The 16161-nt window shown below is 40.6% G+C and overlaps 1 protein-coding gene across 1 annotated transcript in view; it reads right to left on the bottom strand.

Moving 5' to 3' along the window:
* Positions 1–16161, bottom strand: part of cpxm2 (carboxypeptidase X (M14 family), member 2) — a 49319-nt gene that overhangs the window by 20884 nt on the left and 12274 nt on the right. Inside the window, exons 3-7 of the mRNA XM_046854580.1 lie at positions 5486–5595; positions 4428–4567; positions 3920–4004; positions 1805–1955; positions 1206–1294 (exon numbers count right to left, since the gene is read on the bottom strand). Of these exons, the coding sequence (XP_046710536.1) occupies positions 1206–1294; positions 1805–1955; positions 3920–4004; positions 4428–4567; positions 5486–5595 (575 nt within the window). The remainder of the gene's footprint in view (positions 1–1205; positions 1295–1804; positions 1956–3919; positions 4005–4427; positions 4568–5485; positions 5596–16161) is intronic.

The following is a 16161-nucleotide window of genomic DNA, read 5'->3' as shown; positions in this document are numbered from 1 at the left end:
AGGACCATGTTGTGATCCACTAACTGGTCTCGGATCACGGCCGAGATGAAAAGAGAAACAGTGCGAATGAAAGTGAGGAGCATCTGCCTCTGTGTTCTCTAGAGCTTGCTTTCACTGTGCTTCAGCATATGCTCAGAACCCGAGTGGAGCATGCTGGAAAATGGTGAGGAGAGGCGAGGCGAGGCGAGTGTAAATTTTGATGTTTTGTTTGCCAGCAGTCTGGATGCTACTTAATCAAAACAGAAAGAATGGGATTTTAGTTAAGCTCGTGATGAACAGTGATTTCCACATTGTAAATCTTTCTTTCCAGACATCTGTTTTTTCTTTGTTTGTTCCTGCAGGAGCATGTGGGCGGGGCAACGTGGCTGTTATGAGCTTCCCCATGTTGAACATCACTGACATCTATCAGATCAGCAAGTGTTCTTCTGCTTTATGATGTATAGACATTATTAACAAAATTATATCTATAAGCTAAATGTTACACGTGTGTTCCAATTCCACATTTAGTCCTGATTTGCTGTTATAATGAGATCCACTCTTCTGGGAAGATGTTTCACCAGATTTTGTGGAGATTTGTGTGAGAATTATTCAACCACAAGGGTATTGGTAAAAAGGCTGAGGAGGCCTGGGTTCGAGTCAACGTTCACATTTATCAAAAGGTCTTCAGTAGATCCCCACAAGTGGGAATAATGCGATTTGGATCTCGATGCATAGCCAACGATACGATACAATAAACGTACATATGAAGCAGATGCTTCAGACAGACAGCAAATCATCAATTTACATAAGTGCCTTCTGACTTCTAACACACACCCTTTCACACACATGACTCTGTAGTGCAAAAAAAAAAAAGATGAAATAAAACCAGATGTTCTTTTCCTGTTGTGTCTGCAGTAAGACGCAGCTCTACCTCTGCCATGTTAATCTGTAATTTAATGTATTTTGTACTCTCAGGACACGCCTCGGTCTGTGTTGTGACACGTCACGTTCACGTAACAGCAGCAGTGCCGAGAGAACGCGCTCAAGAAATGAGAAGAAATCGATCTACATAGAAAATATTGGTCACTTTCTAAATAATCAACAGGCATCTACTAATAACTTGTGTCCGATACACACTTTTTAAAATCAATGCATCACATCGTTAACTTTGATGCAGATCGCGGAATTTGACCATCTCTAATTAAAGTCTGAGGATGGTTCTTTACCTGCCTCATTTCCTTGTAGTTGTGGTGTCTGAAGTCCAGCTTGTCCGTGGTGGTGATTTCGTTGCGCCGGTGGTAATAATTATTCGGATCTAAAATGCATGTGAACACAGATATAATCTGAAAGCATCTTTTTGAAAGAAAACCCCTTTGATATGGAAAAGCACATGTTTTTTTCCTTTGCCCAAAATGATGATCTGTTATTTACACAGCATTTTGCTTTTTGAACACAGATTTTTTTTCTTCTTTTTTCTTCATCCTTTTTTTTTCTTTTTGTAATCATCAACAATATTCTGTTCTTCCCCAGTTTCTAAATAAAGATTGATAAAAAGATATATCCAGCTTTTAGATTGGATTTATAACTCAGAGTTGTTACAGGTTTTAATGACAGGGTTTTATAGCTATAAGTGACCAAGAAGAGGTTAAAGGAATCTCTGTTCTATATGTTCTTTAAATAAAGGTTCCTAATGGGTTCTTCATGTGTCAGTCATAGATTTCTTACTAGTTCTATGAGGAGCCTCTTTCTAAAAGAACTGCTGTACTAAATTGGCACAATTCTTCTTCCTCTGCCGTGTAAGAACCCAGTGTTGTTGTTTTGTTACCTGGTAAGGGGCATCCCAATATCTCCACCCTCATACAGATGCTGCCTTGGTTGTACCAGGAGCGTGGGTTGATCCGGATGTAGCGTGCCACTACAGGCCTGGGGAACTTGTTCAGCACTGGGATCTCCTTCTCCTTATTGCCAATAAACAGCTACTGAGGCAAGCAGAGGTCATGCCAATTACAAAACCGACTTTTATTCATCATCCTCAAGCTCAAAATCCTAAACCTGGAATGTACTGAAATCAGATCAGCAACAAAACAGAGAAAGAAACAAACTGAATATAAAAATAGTGGTGTTTTAGTTACTGTAAGGATTATTTGCAACTCAGTTCTATAGTCAAAAGCTCACAATTCATAGAGTCGACTATGATTCTGCCTCGGTTCTACAGTCCATTATAAATCTGAGTCGTTTTTACAGTCCACAGCAAATCTGAGTCAATTTTAAAGTCCACAGCAAATCTGAGTCAGTTCTACAGTCCACAGCAAATCTGAGTCAGTTTTAAAGTCCACAGCAAATCTGAGTCAGTTTTAAAGTCCACAGCAAATCTGAGTCAGTTTTAAAGTCCACAGCAAATCTGAGTCGTTTCTACAGTCCACAGCAAATCTGAGTCAGTTTTAAAGTCCACAGCAAATCTGAGTCAGTTTTAAAGTCCACAGCAAATCTGAGTCAGTTTAAATAAATTTCACTTTGAGACTAAGTCAGTTTTAGAGTCTATATATATATATATATATATATCCATTAATAATTCAAGATATCTAAGTGGCATGTCTGAGTCGATGTTCATGAGGTATACGTTTTTCGAGTCATATATCCAGTCTGAAGCTGAGTCGAGTTCGAGATGACTCAAGATTTCCTGCAACAATTTCTTGCAGAAAAATTTCTTTAGGAACTTTAATGTTTTTTCCTCACTGCTTCAGCTTCATGGCGAACGCTACATTTTTACTGGAGCTGTAAGTGTTAGTGTAGATACGAACTGCCTCGTTGCCTCAGCAGGGCTTTAATTGAAGATTGCAGAGTCTCCCCTACGGTACTCGATTATTCACAGTTACATCTCCTGCTGATTAGGCTTTCAAATAAGCGAGTAATTCATCAGAAAAACAAGCGTACGCTCTTCTGAACTGGCGACAATCACATGCTCATGTGGGATCAGAGAAGTAATTATACCAACAGCAACATCATCATGTGTACGAGGAGCTGCTTCTGGAATCACGTACAACTTTTTTATTGTCAGTCCAATTAATAGGAATGATTAGAAGGTTTGTAAGAGAAAAAAAATCAGTGTAATGCTGTAATGCAAATAATCAGCCAGTTTAGATTGAAGTGTTTACAAATTAGATCTTCAGTCCAGTGTGTGAGACTGAGTCAAATTCAATCCTGATTCAATTTATAGAAAATAAAACGGGTCAGAGTGGACATGTGACTTTGCTCAAACTTAGTGTGGACATGTGACACTGCTCAAACTTAGTGTGGACATGTGACTCAACTCATGTTCAGAGTGGACATGTGACTCGATTCTTAAAGTGGATATGTGGCTTGATTTAGGCTCAGTATGAAAATGTGACTCGACTCAGGCTCAGAGCAGACATGTGACTCGATTAAGGCTCAGCCTGGACATGTAACTTGACTCAGTCTCTGAGTCGCCTGTGACTTTATTCAGGCTCATTATGGAAATGTGATTTAACTGAGGTTCATTGGGGACATTTGACTCAACTCAGGCTCAGAGAGAACATGTGACTTGACTCAGGTTTAGAGAGGACATTTGACTTGACTCAGGCTCAGAGAGGACATGTGACTCGACTCAGGTTTAGAGAGGACATGTGACTCGACTCAGGTTTAGAGAGGACATTTGACTTGACTCAGGCTCAGAGAGGACATGTGACTCGACTCAGGTTTAGAGAGGACATGTGACTCGACTCAGTTTTAGAGAGGACATGTGACTCGACTCAAGCTCAGAGAGGACATGTGACTCGACTTAAGCTCAGAGAGGACATGTGACTCGAGTTTAGCTCAGAGAGGACATGTGACTCGACTCGGGCTCAGAGAGGACATGTGTAAAGCACTCAGGATAGGTTGTGTGTAATGATAATAACTGTTAGGTACATGCTCTACTAACCAGCTCTCTGGAACTGTTCTTCAGCGTCACCCAGGTGTGTGAATCATTACTGACCAAAACTCGGTATGACGTCACCCAGTCACTCCTGAAAAGTGACCGAAAATATAACAAGAAAAAAGAGAATAAGGAGCAAATGAAGTAGGAGGAAGTGAAGAAATAATGTAGAATAATAAAAAGATAAGAAAAAGAAGAAAATGCAGGAGGAAGTGAAGTATGACAAGATGGAGGAGATGAAGGAGGAAGAGAAAAAGAAAAAGGATGAGAAGGAGAAAAAGCAGAACAAGATAAATGAGAAAAGAAGAAGAAGCAGGAGAAGATTATGGATTGAGTAGGTGTTTGGAGCAGACATCTAGCCGAGGTCTCAGAACTGTAACACGGCTGATCCTAAACTCTAAGGGTTTGACTCCATGCTAACTGTTGAATCACCACTTTCTGAGTTTTCTCCATGTTTTTCATGTGTGTGTTTGTGTGTGTTTGTGTGTGTGTGTGTGTGTGTGTGTGTACTCACGACCAGTGTGAGCTTCTGCCCTGTGTTATGACTCCAGTGAATTTGGTGAGTCTCCGGGCGTCGACCTCGAACCACTGCAGCGGGTCGTTCCTGCCTGCACACCAGGCACCATCATACATCTCATCCTCATACAGACCTGCCTGGAAACACAACACATTACAAAATTACACAACACAACACAATACAACACAAAACAACACAACACAATACAAGACGACACAACACAATACAGCATGAAACGACACAAATAACATGAAATGACACACAACATGACAATAGAACACAACACAATACAACACAATACGAAACAACAAAACACGACACAACATACCATGACACGACACAACAAGACAAGACACAATATAATACAACACAACATGGCACAACATGACACAACACAACACCATACAACACAACACAAAATGACACAACACAATGCAACACAACATAACACATTACAATGCAACACAATACAACATGACAATATAACATGATGTCATGACATGACACAACATAATACAACACAACTCAACACAATACAACATAAATAGAAAATAGAACAAAATATTAAAACGTTAAATGAAAGATGGAATAAATAAATAAATATGGAGCTCGGTAAGTAAGTAATCATATCAGTAAACTGATGAATTTATAACAAAATGAATGAATAAATAAAAAATAAAAAATAAAAAAATAGATAAAATAAATAAAAATAAATAAATAAATAAATTCACATTTGCTTCATGTCACATGATGGTTCCTCCCCGTACTATTGGTGCAGCTCCACACTGTTCCGTTTCAGGTTCGAATTCAGGTTATTGTTCAGAGATTCACAAACGATATGTGATCGAGTTATTATTTGGTTTTCAGACACAGATACTTGCCGTCCTGGTGGCGAGTCACTGCTACTACACCATCATAATTCATTTATTATCAACACCGTGCACTGTATTAGCACGCCTAACGTGCTGTTGATGATCTGGCTGATCGGAGTGTATCACATCCATGTATCAATCACGTGTTCATATGAAGTCATGTGACTGTGATAATGAGCTCACCTGAATGTTGAGTCGTCCTCTGTGAGCTCCCAGACCGTAACGCTGCATGGTGGAGGCGTGGAGCTGGAAATCGTCGATCTTCAGAGACTCCAGGCCGAGAGGAGGGCAATCTGAAGGAGCAGAGAAAAAAGGAATGCATGTGAATGCTGACTGCACCCCAGGCCTTCTCACCTCACCTACATCAATACCTGACTTCACTAACACTCTTGTGCAATAATGATTCTCCTCAAAAGTTCCATAAAATCTAGTGGAGCATCTTTCCGGAAGAGACAAGATCATTATAACAGTAAATGGAGACTAAATGTGGAATGGGATGTTCAAGAAGAAGCACATAGCAATCTTATAGTCAGGTGTCCATAAACCTTTTTCCCTAATTAAACCTACACACGATGGTGCCGTGACCCGCCTTGAAAGACAAGTCAAAGTAAACATCACACAGCTTCTTTTATAGGAAAATGCTACCATGTTCTTCATTAACCTGAGGTTACTGCATAACCTCACTGACACTGGAGACTTCTTCCATAGGTCTTCCATAAACATCTCTTCATTTCAACACACATTTCTACTCCGATTTGTATGTGGAGCACCTGATGTAGCCTTTCGACCTTTTAAATGCCCCAGACCAGAATCCGATCAAGCGTCTGTGAGGAGCGTTGGATGAACATCCATGGAGGCTCCACCACACAACTAATAAGACTTGAAGGATCTGTTGCTGATATTACTGTGCCAGATCCCACAGCACACTTTCAGAGGTGTTGTAAAGTCCAGGTCTTGGTTTTCAAAGCTGTTTATGGAGAAATTGAACCATATTAATCAGGTGGTTTGATGTTTAGACTGAAGATCAGGTTAAAATCAGAATGAATGAGGAAAGATAAATCTGGACCAGAAGAACAAAAAAAAGTGGAAATTTGATGAGTTATATTTTTCTACCCAGATAAAGTTGGTCTAAGCTGAAATGGAAGTTTCCTTTCACCGGTTTTTACGGCAGAGACACGAATCCGGCATTAGCTCAGAACTTCAGAATGAAGTAAATAAAGCTGTAAAATTCCGGCCTGGTTACTGAGAGCAGGACGCAGGTACTGCAGGATCACAACAACCAGCGTCTCGGCCCAGAGTCTGTGGTGAACCTCCAGTCTGTCCGTGTGATTTCAGAAAGAAAATATGATGTAGCACTAAATGCTGTGAGATCAGACACATCATCAGACACATCATCAGGCACATCATGAGGGCGTCTCTTCTGAAGTAGACACTAAACTGAATTTGGAGCAAAATACCTCGTCTGGGAAACAGCTTTTACAAAAAGTAGCTGAAAGCAAGCATTTCTATTCCCCCCTCTCTCTCTCTCTCTCTCTCTCTCTCTCTCTCTCTCTCTCTCTCTCTCTCTCTCTCTCTCTCTCTCTCCATCTCTCTCTCTCTCTCTGTCTCTGTCTCTCTCTCCATCTCTCTCTCTCTCACTCACTCCCTCTCTCTCTCTCTTTCTGTCTCGTGTGTGTGTGTGTGTGTGTGTGTGTGTGTGTGTGTGTGTGTGTGTGTGTGGACATTCATTATGCTGACCACATGCTCTCCATTGCATAACCTCACCACAGCTGGAGCACCTGCATCGAGGTCAGTGCAGATGTTGGAATCCTGAATTTTATGCAGTTAACAGGAATTCAATGTAATTACATGTAATACACAGTGTTGCTGAGAGTCTGAGTAGGAGACAAGGTTCAGTGATGGTTCTTGATCATCAACAAGCAAGGGAGAAATAAGAAAGGTACAAAGGAAGAAAGGATGGAAAAAAGAAACAATAAGAAATAGAAAAGAAAGCAAAAAAGGGAAGAGTGTGAATTTAAGCGAAGCTGCTGATTGGTCGGTTGCAGAAAAACTCGTTATGACACCAGCAGGAGGAAACTGAAATTCAACTGTCGTTGAATATAGCCGTTGCTATAGAAACAACATTAACACCGTACAGAACAAGCGCATTTATAATATAAACCTCATCTAACTATAAACATCAAAACTTCTGTTGTAGAAAATCAATAAATCCTTCTGACCAATCACAATCCAGAACTCAGAATCCAGAACACCCACCACTGTATGCTGTAAAATCCAAACATCTCCTGACCTCCAGACCTCCTGACCTTCAGACCTCCTGACGAGTGGAAGTGAAAGCTCTCAGCACCACAGCATCCCTCACACTGTCTTCCATTCATCAGATGATCGATGGTGCTGAAAGCAGAGTTCTGATGACCTTGATGAGATCGTAACTCAGTGTAACATTCAGTAATGAAATGGTTCCATAAGTTGTTTAACAGGAAGTAGGTTCTTGTACAACAGGAACATTCTTTAGCCATCTTTAGATATTTTTTATATAGTTGGAGGATAAACTGCTTCTGACCTACTTTGTGTACGACAAACATTATTCACCTGTCTGAGAACTTTAAACATCTCATACGGAGAGCTTCAGTGTCTCCAGTGTCTGCTTTTTTCTCTTCCTCCTCCTCTTCCTCATTTTACTTTTCATTTTCATCCTCTACCTCCTACTTTTTTTCCTTTCTCTTCCTCCTCCTCATCTTCCTCCTCCACTCTATGGAAACCCTTCATTTAGATTATTCTGAAGCACAAATACACACTACTGTGAATTGTTAGATGACTGGATGGATGGATGGATGGATGGATGGATGGATGGATGGATGGATGGATGGAAATAAGGAAGAAGGGAGTGTAAAAAAAAAGAAAGAAAGAAAAAAGTAAGAAAGAAAGAAAGAAAGAAGGTGTTTAAAGGAAGGAAGGAAGAAAGTTATGCTATAACTGGAATTGCTGGACAAGTTCTTTCTGTCTTCATCTCTCGTTGTCTCTCTCTTTCTCTGAACCATTTCCATGCTGAGGAATAGTAAAGACTCATAAAAATGTATATCCAGGAAGCATCTGACATCATTTCCAGATCAAACAATCACCAAAAATCAAAGAGCTGCTAAAATCGTTCTCCTGCTCTGAAGGTCTGAAGGTGTGACTCTTGAGGAAGTACCATGACAACAAGGAAGAAACACTTCAAACACCACAACTGCTATCTGAATATGCTTCTCTAAAAGTTCTGTCTGGAACAGTATGAAGGAACGCTAAAGAACATATGATGGAACACATGAAGGAACACATGAAGTAACATGTAATGGAACATGGAGGAAGAAGATGGAACATGAAAGAACATGAATCAAACTCTGCCTCCATTCTTCTCACACCAACCCATTACACACACACACACACACACACACACACACACACACACAGTTCAGTGTTTCTCAGAAACTGCGGGAGGAGGTGTGTGTGTGGTGTAACTGTGCTGTGATCAAACCATCTGCCTTCAGCCATCTCCTTCTGTAGCACACTAACACACAAATACATGCATACACACAAACACACACACACACACAAACACACACACACACACCATAAGCTCTGGAGTCTACAGTTTTCTACTGACTGGATAAAAGATCAAAAGTATCAAGCAGCATGAAATAGTAAGCCATCTCCTAAACAGTTACACACACACACATGCACACACACACACACACACACACACACACACACGCACACACACACACACACTTTTTTCTCTTTCTTTGCATTTCAGTTGCACTCCCACACACACGACACACAAGTTGACAATATGGGCGCCCCCAAAAAAGTCTTCTTTTTTACTTCTGTGATGTGATAGATCTTTACACACACACAAACACACACACACACACACACACACAAACAAATCAAACATAATAGAGACTTCTGGAAACATAAAGAAGAGCTTGCTACTTTCTACTTATATTCAATATGAGATTTATGATGCAGCATCCATCATGACTATTACAAAAATGAATTTCCAGAAGATGTTTGCACCATGATAAAATCACACACTGCTGATTAGAACCTCCAAGAAACTGGTGTCCATAAGTAAAGCTAATGGAGCTACACGGACATGGTAGGGGCACACTTCAGCATTGCTCAGACCTCAGGTATGAAATGTTCATTTAATTATCAGATCATCTCAATACCTACCCAGACCTGAGACATCCTGTGGACCAGAACATCTGAAACATCGGTTGTTTCTATAGCCAGATCTTTCAAGGTTGCAAATCCATGCAAAGTATCTATGGCCAAGACCAGGTCCTTAAATCATGCCTCATCAGATAGTAGAAGTCTTCAACCTGTCACTAACTCTAAGCTGTAAGAACACCACTATCATTCCAGTTCCATTCCAGCCTAAAGATCTATCATGCTGTCCAGGTTGCAGACCACTACAACAGATCTTCAGACAAGTGCAAAGCTCCTAAAATACATGCTGGTGCAAGAACACCTGAAGACGTGAGGATGCTGGTCATGAATTCCAGCTTGGCACCTTGACACCATTGTTTTGATCATTCAAGGTCGCAAGAACCTTTCAAGGTCACAAAGCAATACATTCATCCCATAGACAAACCAGTTTCTTAGGGCATTCATCACCAGACAGTGGAGGTCTTTCACTATCTTAAGATTCCTATGATTCCTGTCACCACCAGCTTGAAGGTCTACCATGCTGTCCAGGTTGCAGACCACTCCAACAGTATTTCAAACAACTTAATTGCTTCAACGCAATTGCATCCAGGACTTCCTGTTTATTAACAGTTGTGTTGCTATAGCAACCCTTCATTGGCAAAATGATGTTGACTACGGAACATCCAAGAGTGTAGTAGACACCTACACACACACACACAAAAGGAACTGCTGTGAAAGCAATCAAGATTTTCAAGTATATTGGTGATTGCCTTGTTGATTGAATTCTGGTTCCTCTACACAAAGATGATGTTCAGGTTTCCTGAAGAAGATCAAAAAGTTTGAACCGAACACAAAAACCGTCCTCGTGTTTTAAAAATAAAACCTTGCAAACTGAGTGCAGCTCTAGATGCTAAGGTGGTTGTTCCTAGAGCTGTTTTTGGAAGTCTTCGAGATCTCTATACTTGAAAGTCTTTTTTCACCAGTGTGGTTAAAGCTCGGTCCAATCGTTTTAGTTTTTCTTCCATATATCCATGTTTCCTTTACAAAGACTCCACTTTGTATTCTGATGCTTCCACCACCATGCTTTAGTGTGTTTATGATGTATTTTTAAGGGATCATATGTACATCTTTTCTTTCTCCAAACATGATGAGTTTAATTATTTTCTCAAGTACTTTTTCTTGAATTTTGCATCATACAACCAGAATTCTGAACCCAAAAAATCTGATGTTTTAAAGTACTTTTTGACGTTCATCTCTTTGCTTAATTTTTCAGGCATGAGGATTAGTGGAGTATGAAGATGTCCATGGTCTTTAGAAATGTAGTTTCTGCTGCTTTCAGGTTGTCCTGCAACTTTATTCAAGTGATGCTAGCTTCACGTGTAGCTTCAATTCCCTTAACCTGAGAGCATTTTGTGAAGTTTTGATAAAGGATTTTTCATAATAAATTTCATAAACTTTTCATCTCAATAATATTGAAGCAACTGTACTGACAGTGATGTGTAAGATTGTGAGTAATATTTTTCCTATTGATTGTCCATAATTGCTACTTTTTCTGTGTAATTTAGGTGGACTTTGTACACAAAATGTAGCTTTGCACTTATACATGCATCCGTAATAAGATGGTACGATTCAGCGATTCACATCGGTGCGTCGGCATAAAAGTTAGCGATGTGATGTATTGATTGAAAAAAAGGGTGCATTGGATACAAGTCAGCATTTGTATTTTAACGCATTGTTTTTAACATATTTGCATCTGTAAAAAAATATTTACTGATATATAAATATTATCAGATGTGCTTTACTTTTACGTTTTTCGAGCATGTTCTCTGAGCACCACTGCTGCTATGTGAATATGACGTATCACAACACTATGGAGACTGAGACATGACACATACAATACAGATTAACATGGCAGAGGTAGAGCTGTAACTTCCTGCAGACACAACAGTGTCTGTGTTTGTGTTTATTTTTGCACTACAAAGGCATGTTTGTAAAAGTAACCATGCTTTAGAAGTCAGAGGGAACTTAAATAATTGATTATTTGCTGTCTGATTGAACCAAAGAAATAAACGTAAACTATCTGCACCATATCGAATTGTGTAGTGTATTTTCTTTCTAATGCATCATATCGTGTTGTGTTGAATCGTACTGTAATTGGATCGCACTGTGGGAGAATCATATCGCATCGGTAGCTGAAGCTGATCTTAAATGTATCGTATCGTCGACTATAAATTGAGATGCGTATAGCATGGGCCTCAGTTATGGAGATAACACATACCTAATAGATATATACTGTTTTGTGCCCATTCATAAATCCTAAAACATTCTGTGTGTGAATGTGAAGTGGATTTACGGATTTATAGGAAGTCTAAAGATCTCCTGTAAACCATGCAGTCGTCACAAAACACTATGAGATCAGCATTTAAGGCGGAACACCTTCCGAGTTTTATTTTGAGTCCCGTGTCGACACGATCAGACAAAATCCTTTCCTTTCCTTTGGCACTCGTTCACTACATGGCTGTCGAGACCGATTCCAGAGCCACACATCCTGCTGAAGGCACTGCAGCTGAACACAGCGTGTGGGACTGGTTCTCTCCACTGTCAGCTGCTTTCGCTTTGGTTTGTCTTTTGGGATTCCAGTGTGGGGAATTAAACAGAGCTATCAGAGCTCCGCAGTGGCCTATTTACATCCAGATGTTCAAAGTCACTGGGTTTGATGTTAGGATGCTGTGTGAGGGGTATTTTACAACCAGTGTGAAACATACAGAGCATGGCAGACTGGACAGACCAGGAAAGGACAAATAAGGATGTTACAGATCAGGACAGGACAGAACAAATTGCGACATGACAGACCAGGACAAAATAGAACAGATTACAATATTACAGATTAGGACAGACGAGGCGAGATTAGGACAGGGCAGATCAGGATTGGCCAGATTAGAACAAGGCAGATCAGGATTGGCCAGATTAGAACAAGGCAGATCAGGATAGGGCAGATTAGGACAAGGCACATCGCTTTAAAATCTCAAAATATCGTTTTGATTTCCTACATACTCTACTTTCCGTTGGCTCTGTTTCTTCTCTTTTTGCTTTTGGAAGAGCGCTGTATTCCCTGGTCTAGGGTTTAAAAGCAGTGAGGGGAGACTATTCCCACCAGAACTACAAACACACACTACAGTAACCACATTAAGCTACGTAATTCTTCTGCTATAGCGAGCATCCAGTTTATTAAGTGTGTGAAGTGTGACATCTTTCTCCGTTGCTAGCAATAATTTTATCTGTGAGAAGTGTAAGTTAGTTTGCTCTTTCACTGAGAAGATCTAAGCATTAGAGGAGCACCTAGAGTCTAGAGAGAAGTAGTGAGTGTGCGAGAGCAGTCCAGGTTCTGTAGGGGAAAGTCTGGATGCTCTAGGTGGAGTTAGCATTCCCCCGACTCCGTCATTAGAGCCCTCGCAGCGGGGAGAGAGGGTGACAACTCGGCGGCATATTTGCAAAGCCAAAGCTGATGCTAATGCTCACCCACAGGAGCACCATTCCTCTCTGCTTTACGTGTCCAACAGGTTTGCTCTCCTCAGTGAAGCACACACTGAGAAACCTGAAAGAGCTCTGGTTATAAGAGACTCTATTCTGAGGCACTTGAAATTAGCTAGAACTTTTAGGGCACCAGCAGCACAGGGCATGTGTATACCAGGAGCCAGAGTACTCTAAGATAGTTTTTTACACAGGAGCTAATGATATACACCTTAGACAGTCAGAGGTTACTAAGAGTAATATTATAGAGATGTGTAAATTAGCGAAGGCAATGTCCGATGCAGTAACATGCTCTGGCCCTATCCCAATGTGACATGGCGATGTAGCCTACAGCAGGTTATGGTCGCTGAACTGCTGCAAGTCCGAGTGGTGCTCCAAAAACAATGTGGGCTTCATAAATTTCATCAATTTTGAGGGCAAGGCTGGCCTCCTAGGGCGGGACGGTATCCATTCCACTCGGGAAGGTGCTGCTCTCATTTCTTGTAGTATAGGTCATAGTCTCAGAACAACACTAGTTAACAAGTGACTGTCCAGAGCCAAGGCCAGGGAGCAGACAGACAGGCTTGTAATTCAGCACAGTAGCAAAATTAACAGAAAATAAAAGCACTGCACTCACATGCACACTATCAATAGGTAGTAATGATTTCATGAACTTTTTTAATAATAAAGTTGAAAACATCAGGCAAGAAATACAGACGGTTAATATAAATCCAACTTATTTAAAAAATAACCCTGTAGACAGCAGTGTCATTATAACAAACCATCAATTACAAAGTTTTACTCCTATTCAAGAAAACAACTTCATTTCATTGATTTCCTCATCAAAATCATCAACCTGTATTCTCGATCCCTCGCCTACAAGTTTCTTTAAACAGATCATTCCAGAGGTAATTAAACCGGTTTTAAAAATAATAAACTCTTCCATTAGCACTGGTTTTGTACCTAAACCCTTTTAACTGCAGTTATCAACCCCCTAATTAAGAAACTTGACCTTCACCCTGTCAGCTGTCCAACTACAGTCCAATATCAAACCTCCCCATTATCTCCAAAATTTTAGAAAAGGTTGTAGCACAGCAGTTCTGCTCACATCTACTTATGAATAACATTTTTGAAATATATCAGTCAGGATTTCGGCCTCATCATAGCACAGAGGCGGCGCTAATTAAGGTGGTAAATGACCTGCTATTGGCCTCTGATCAGGGTTTTGTCTCTTTACTTGTTTTGCTCGACCTCAGTGCAGCTTTTCACACCATTGATCATAATCTCCTCCTTGTTAGACTTGAGAACGTTGCTGGAAAAAAGGGAACAGCTCTCTCCTGGCTGACCGCTGTCAGTTTGTTGATGTAAATGGTGAGTTCTCCACACTCTCTGAGGTAAACTCTCTGGTGTTCCTCAAGGATCTGTCTTAGGCCCACTGCTTTTCTCTTTATATCTGCTGCCTCTGGGTGAAATTATACATAAACATGGGATTCGCTTCCACTGCTATGCTGATGATACACAGCTGTAGATTTCAGCAAAGCCAGATAAGAGAGATCAGCTTAACAATGTTGAGGAGTGTGTAAAGGACATTAGACAGTGGATGCTTGATAACTTTCTTCTCCTCAACTCAGATAAGATGGAAGTACTTTTACTAGGACCACATGAAGTTAGAAGTAAACTTTCTGATTCCGTAGCATCTCTGGATGGTGTTTCTGTCTCAGTGTGTCTTTATACACTGTGTACAGCAGTCAAAAACCTTGGTGTGATTATTGACCCGTCTTTCCTTTGAGGCTCACGTGAATAATATCACCAGGATCTCCTTCTTTCACCTTAGAAATATTGAAATATGATGTCGTTACAGGATGCAGAAAAACTAGTTCATGCTTTTGTTACTTCTAGATTAGACTACTGTAACGCTTTACTGTCTGGGTGTTGGAGTAAGTGCATAAATAAGCTTCAGTTAGTTCAGAATGCAGCAGCAAGAGTCCTCACTAGATCTAGAAAATATGACCACATCACCCCTGTTTTAATCTTCTACACTGCTCCCAATTACATCTAACACTGATTATAAAATACTACTACTGACGTATAAAGCACTTAACGCTCTCACGCTGCAGTATCTGAGTGAACTTCTGTACCAGTATGATCCTCCATGCCTACTTAGATCAAAATGCGCAGGCTATTTGTTGGTACCTTAAATAATAAAGACTCCAGCAGGGGGCAGATGTTTCTCTTATAAACCCCACACTTATGGAACAACCTTCCAATCAGTGTTTGGGACTCAGACACTCAGTGTTCAAGTCGAGGTTGAAAATGTATTTATTTAGTCAAGCTTTTTATCAGTAGATTTTTCTGAGGTAAAGGCTCAGATCTGGAGGGAACATGGATATAGAGTGTTTGGTGAACTGGGATATTTGTATGCTGTCGTCCCCTCACATTCACACGTTCACTCAGGTTTGTTGACGGTGGTGTGGTGGGTCGTTTCTTATCCCAGAGATCCCTCATGTCTGTGTTACCTTCTGGTTCTTCCTTTTAGTTATGCTGCCATAGTAAGTCCAAACTGCACAGTAACATTAACTTTCATACAACAATAAAGACACTTAATAATCCATATCCTTCTCTTCCTGTCACCCCTCTTTTCTCTCTCTCTCTCTCTCTCTTGGTCAAGTTAAACATGCTCCTGAGGTTTTAGTGACCACTGTTCCTGTCCCTCTCACCTCCGTGGATCTTCCCACTTCGTCCAGGCCTGCCTTTGGATAGTGTTCTCTTCGACTGGAGGCCACTCTGTGCAGCTTGGGTGGTTCCATGAAATTCCGAAGTAAAAACAGGAGCTTTGAGGATTTTGAATTGGACTGTAGTTAATGTCAACTGTCTGCTACACTGACTCAGGACTACAGTTTGCTTCTGATCATCATCACTGTACCCCGCAACATTGTATTTCTGCAATAAATAGACATTCGCTGCAACCCAGATGAGGACGAGGTTCCCTCTTGAGTCTGGTTCCTCTCAAGGTTTCTTCCTTATGTCATCTCAGGAAGTTTTTCATTGTTACAGTCGCCACTGGCTTGCTCATCAGGGACAAACTTACACTTATAAAGAACATATTCATTTTTTATCACCACATTATCTGGTAAACACTAGCTTCCTCAGAGTGT

This window comes from Silurus meridionalis, chromosome 7, assembly GCF_014805685.1.
Source record: "Silurus meridionalis isolate SWU-2019-XX chromosome 7, ASM1480568v1, whole genome shotgun sequence".
Lineage (NCBI taxonomy): Eukaryota > Metazoa > Chordata > Actinopteri > Siluriformes > Siluridae > Silurus > Silurus meridionalis.
The sequence above is the reverse complement of the archived record's forward strand: the minus strand, read 5'-3'. Positions and strand labels throughout refer to the sequence as shown.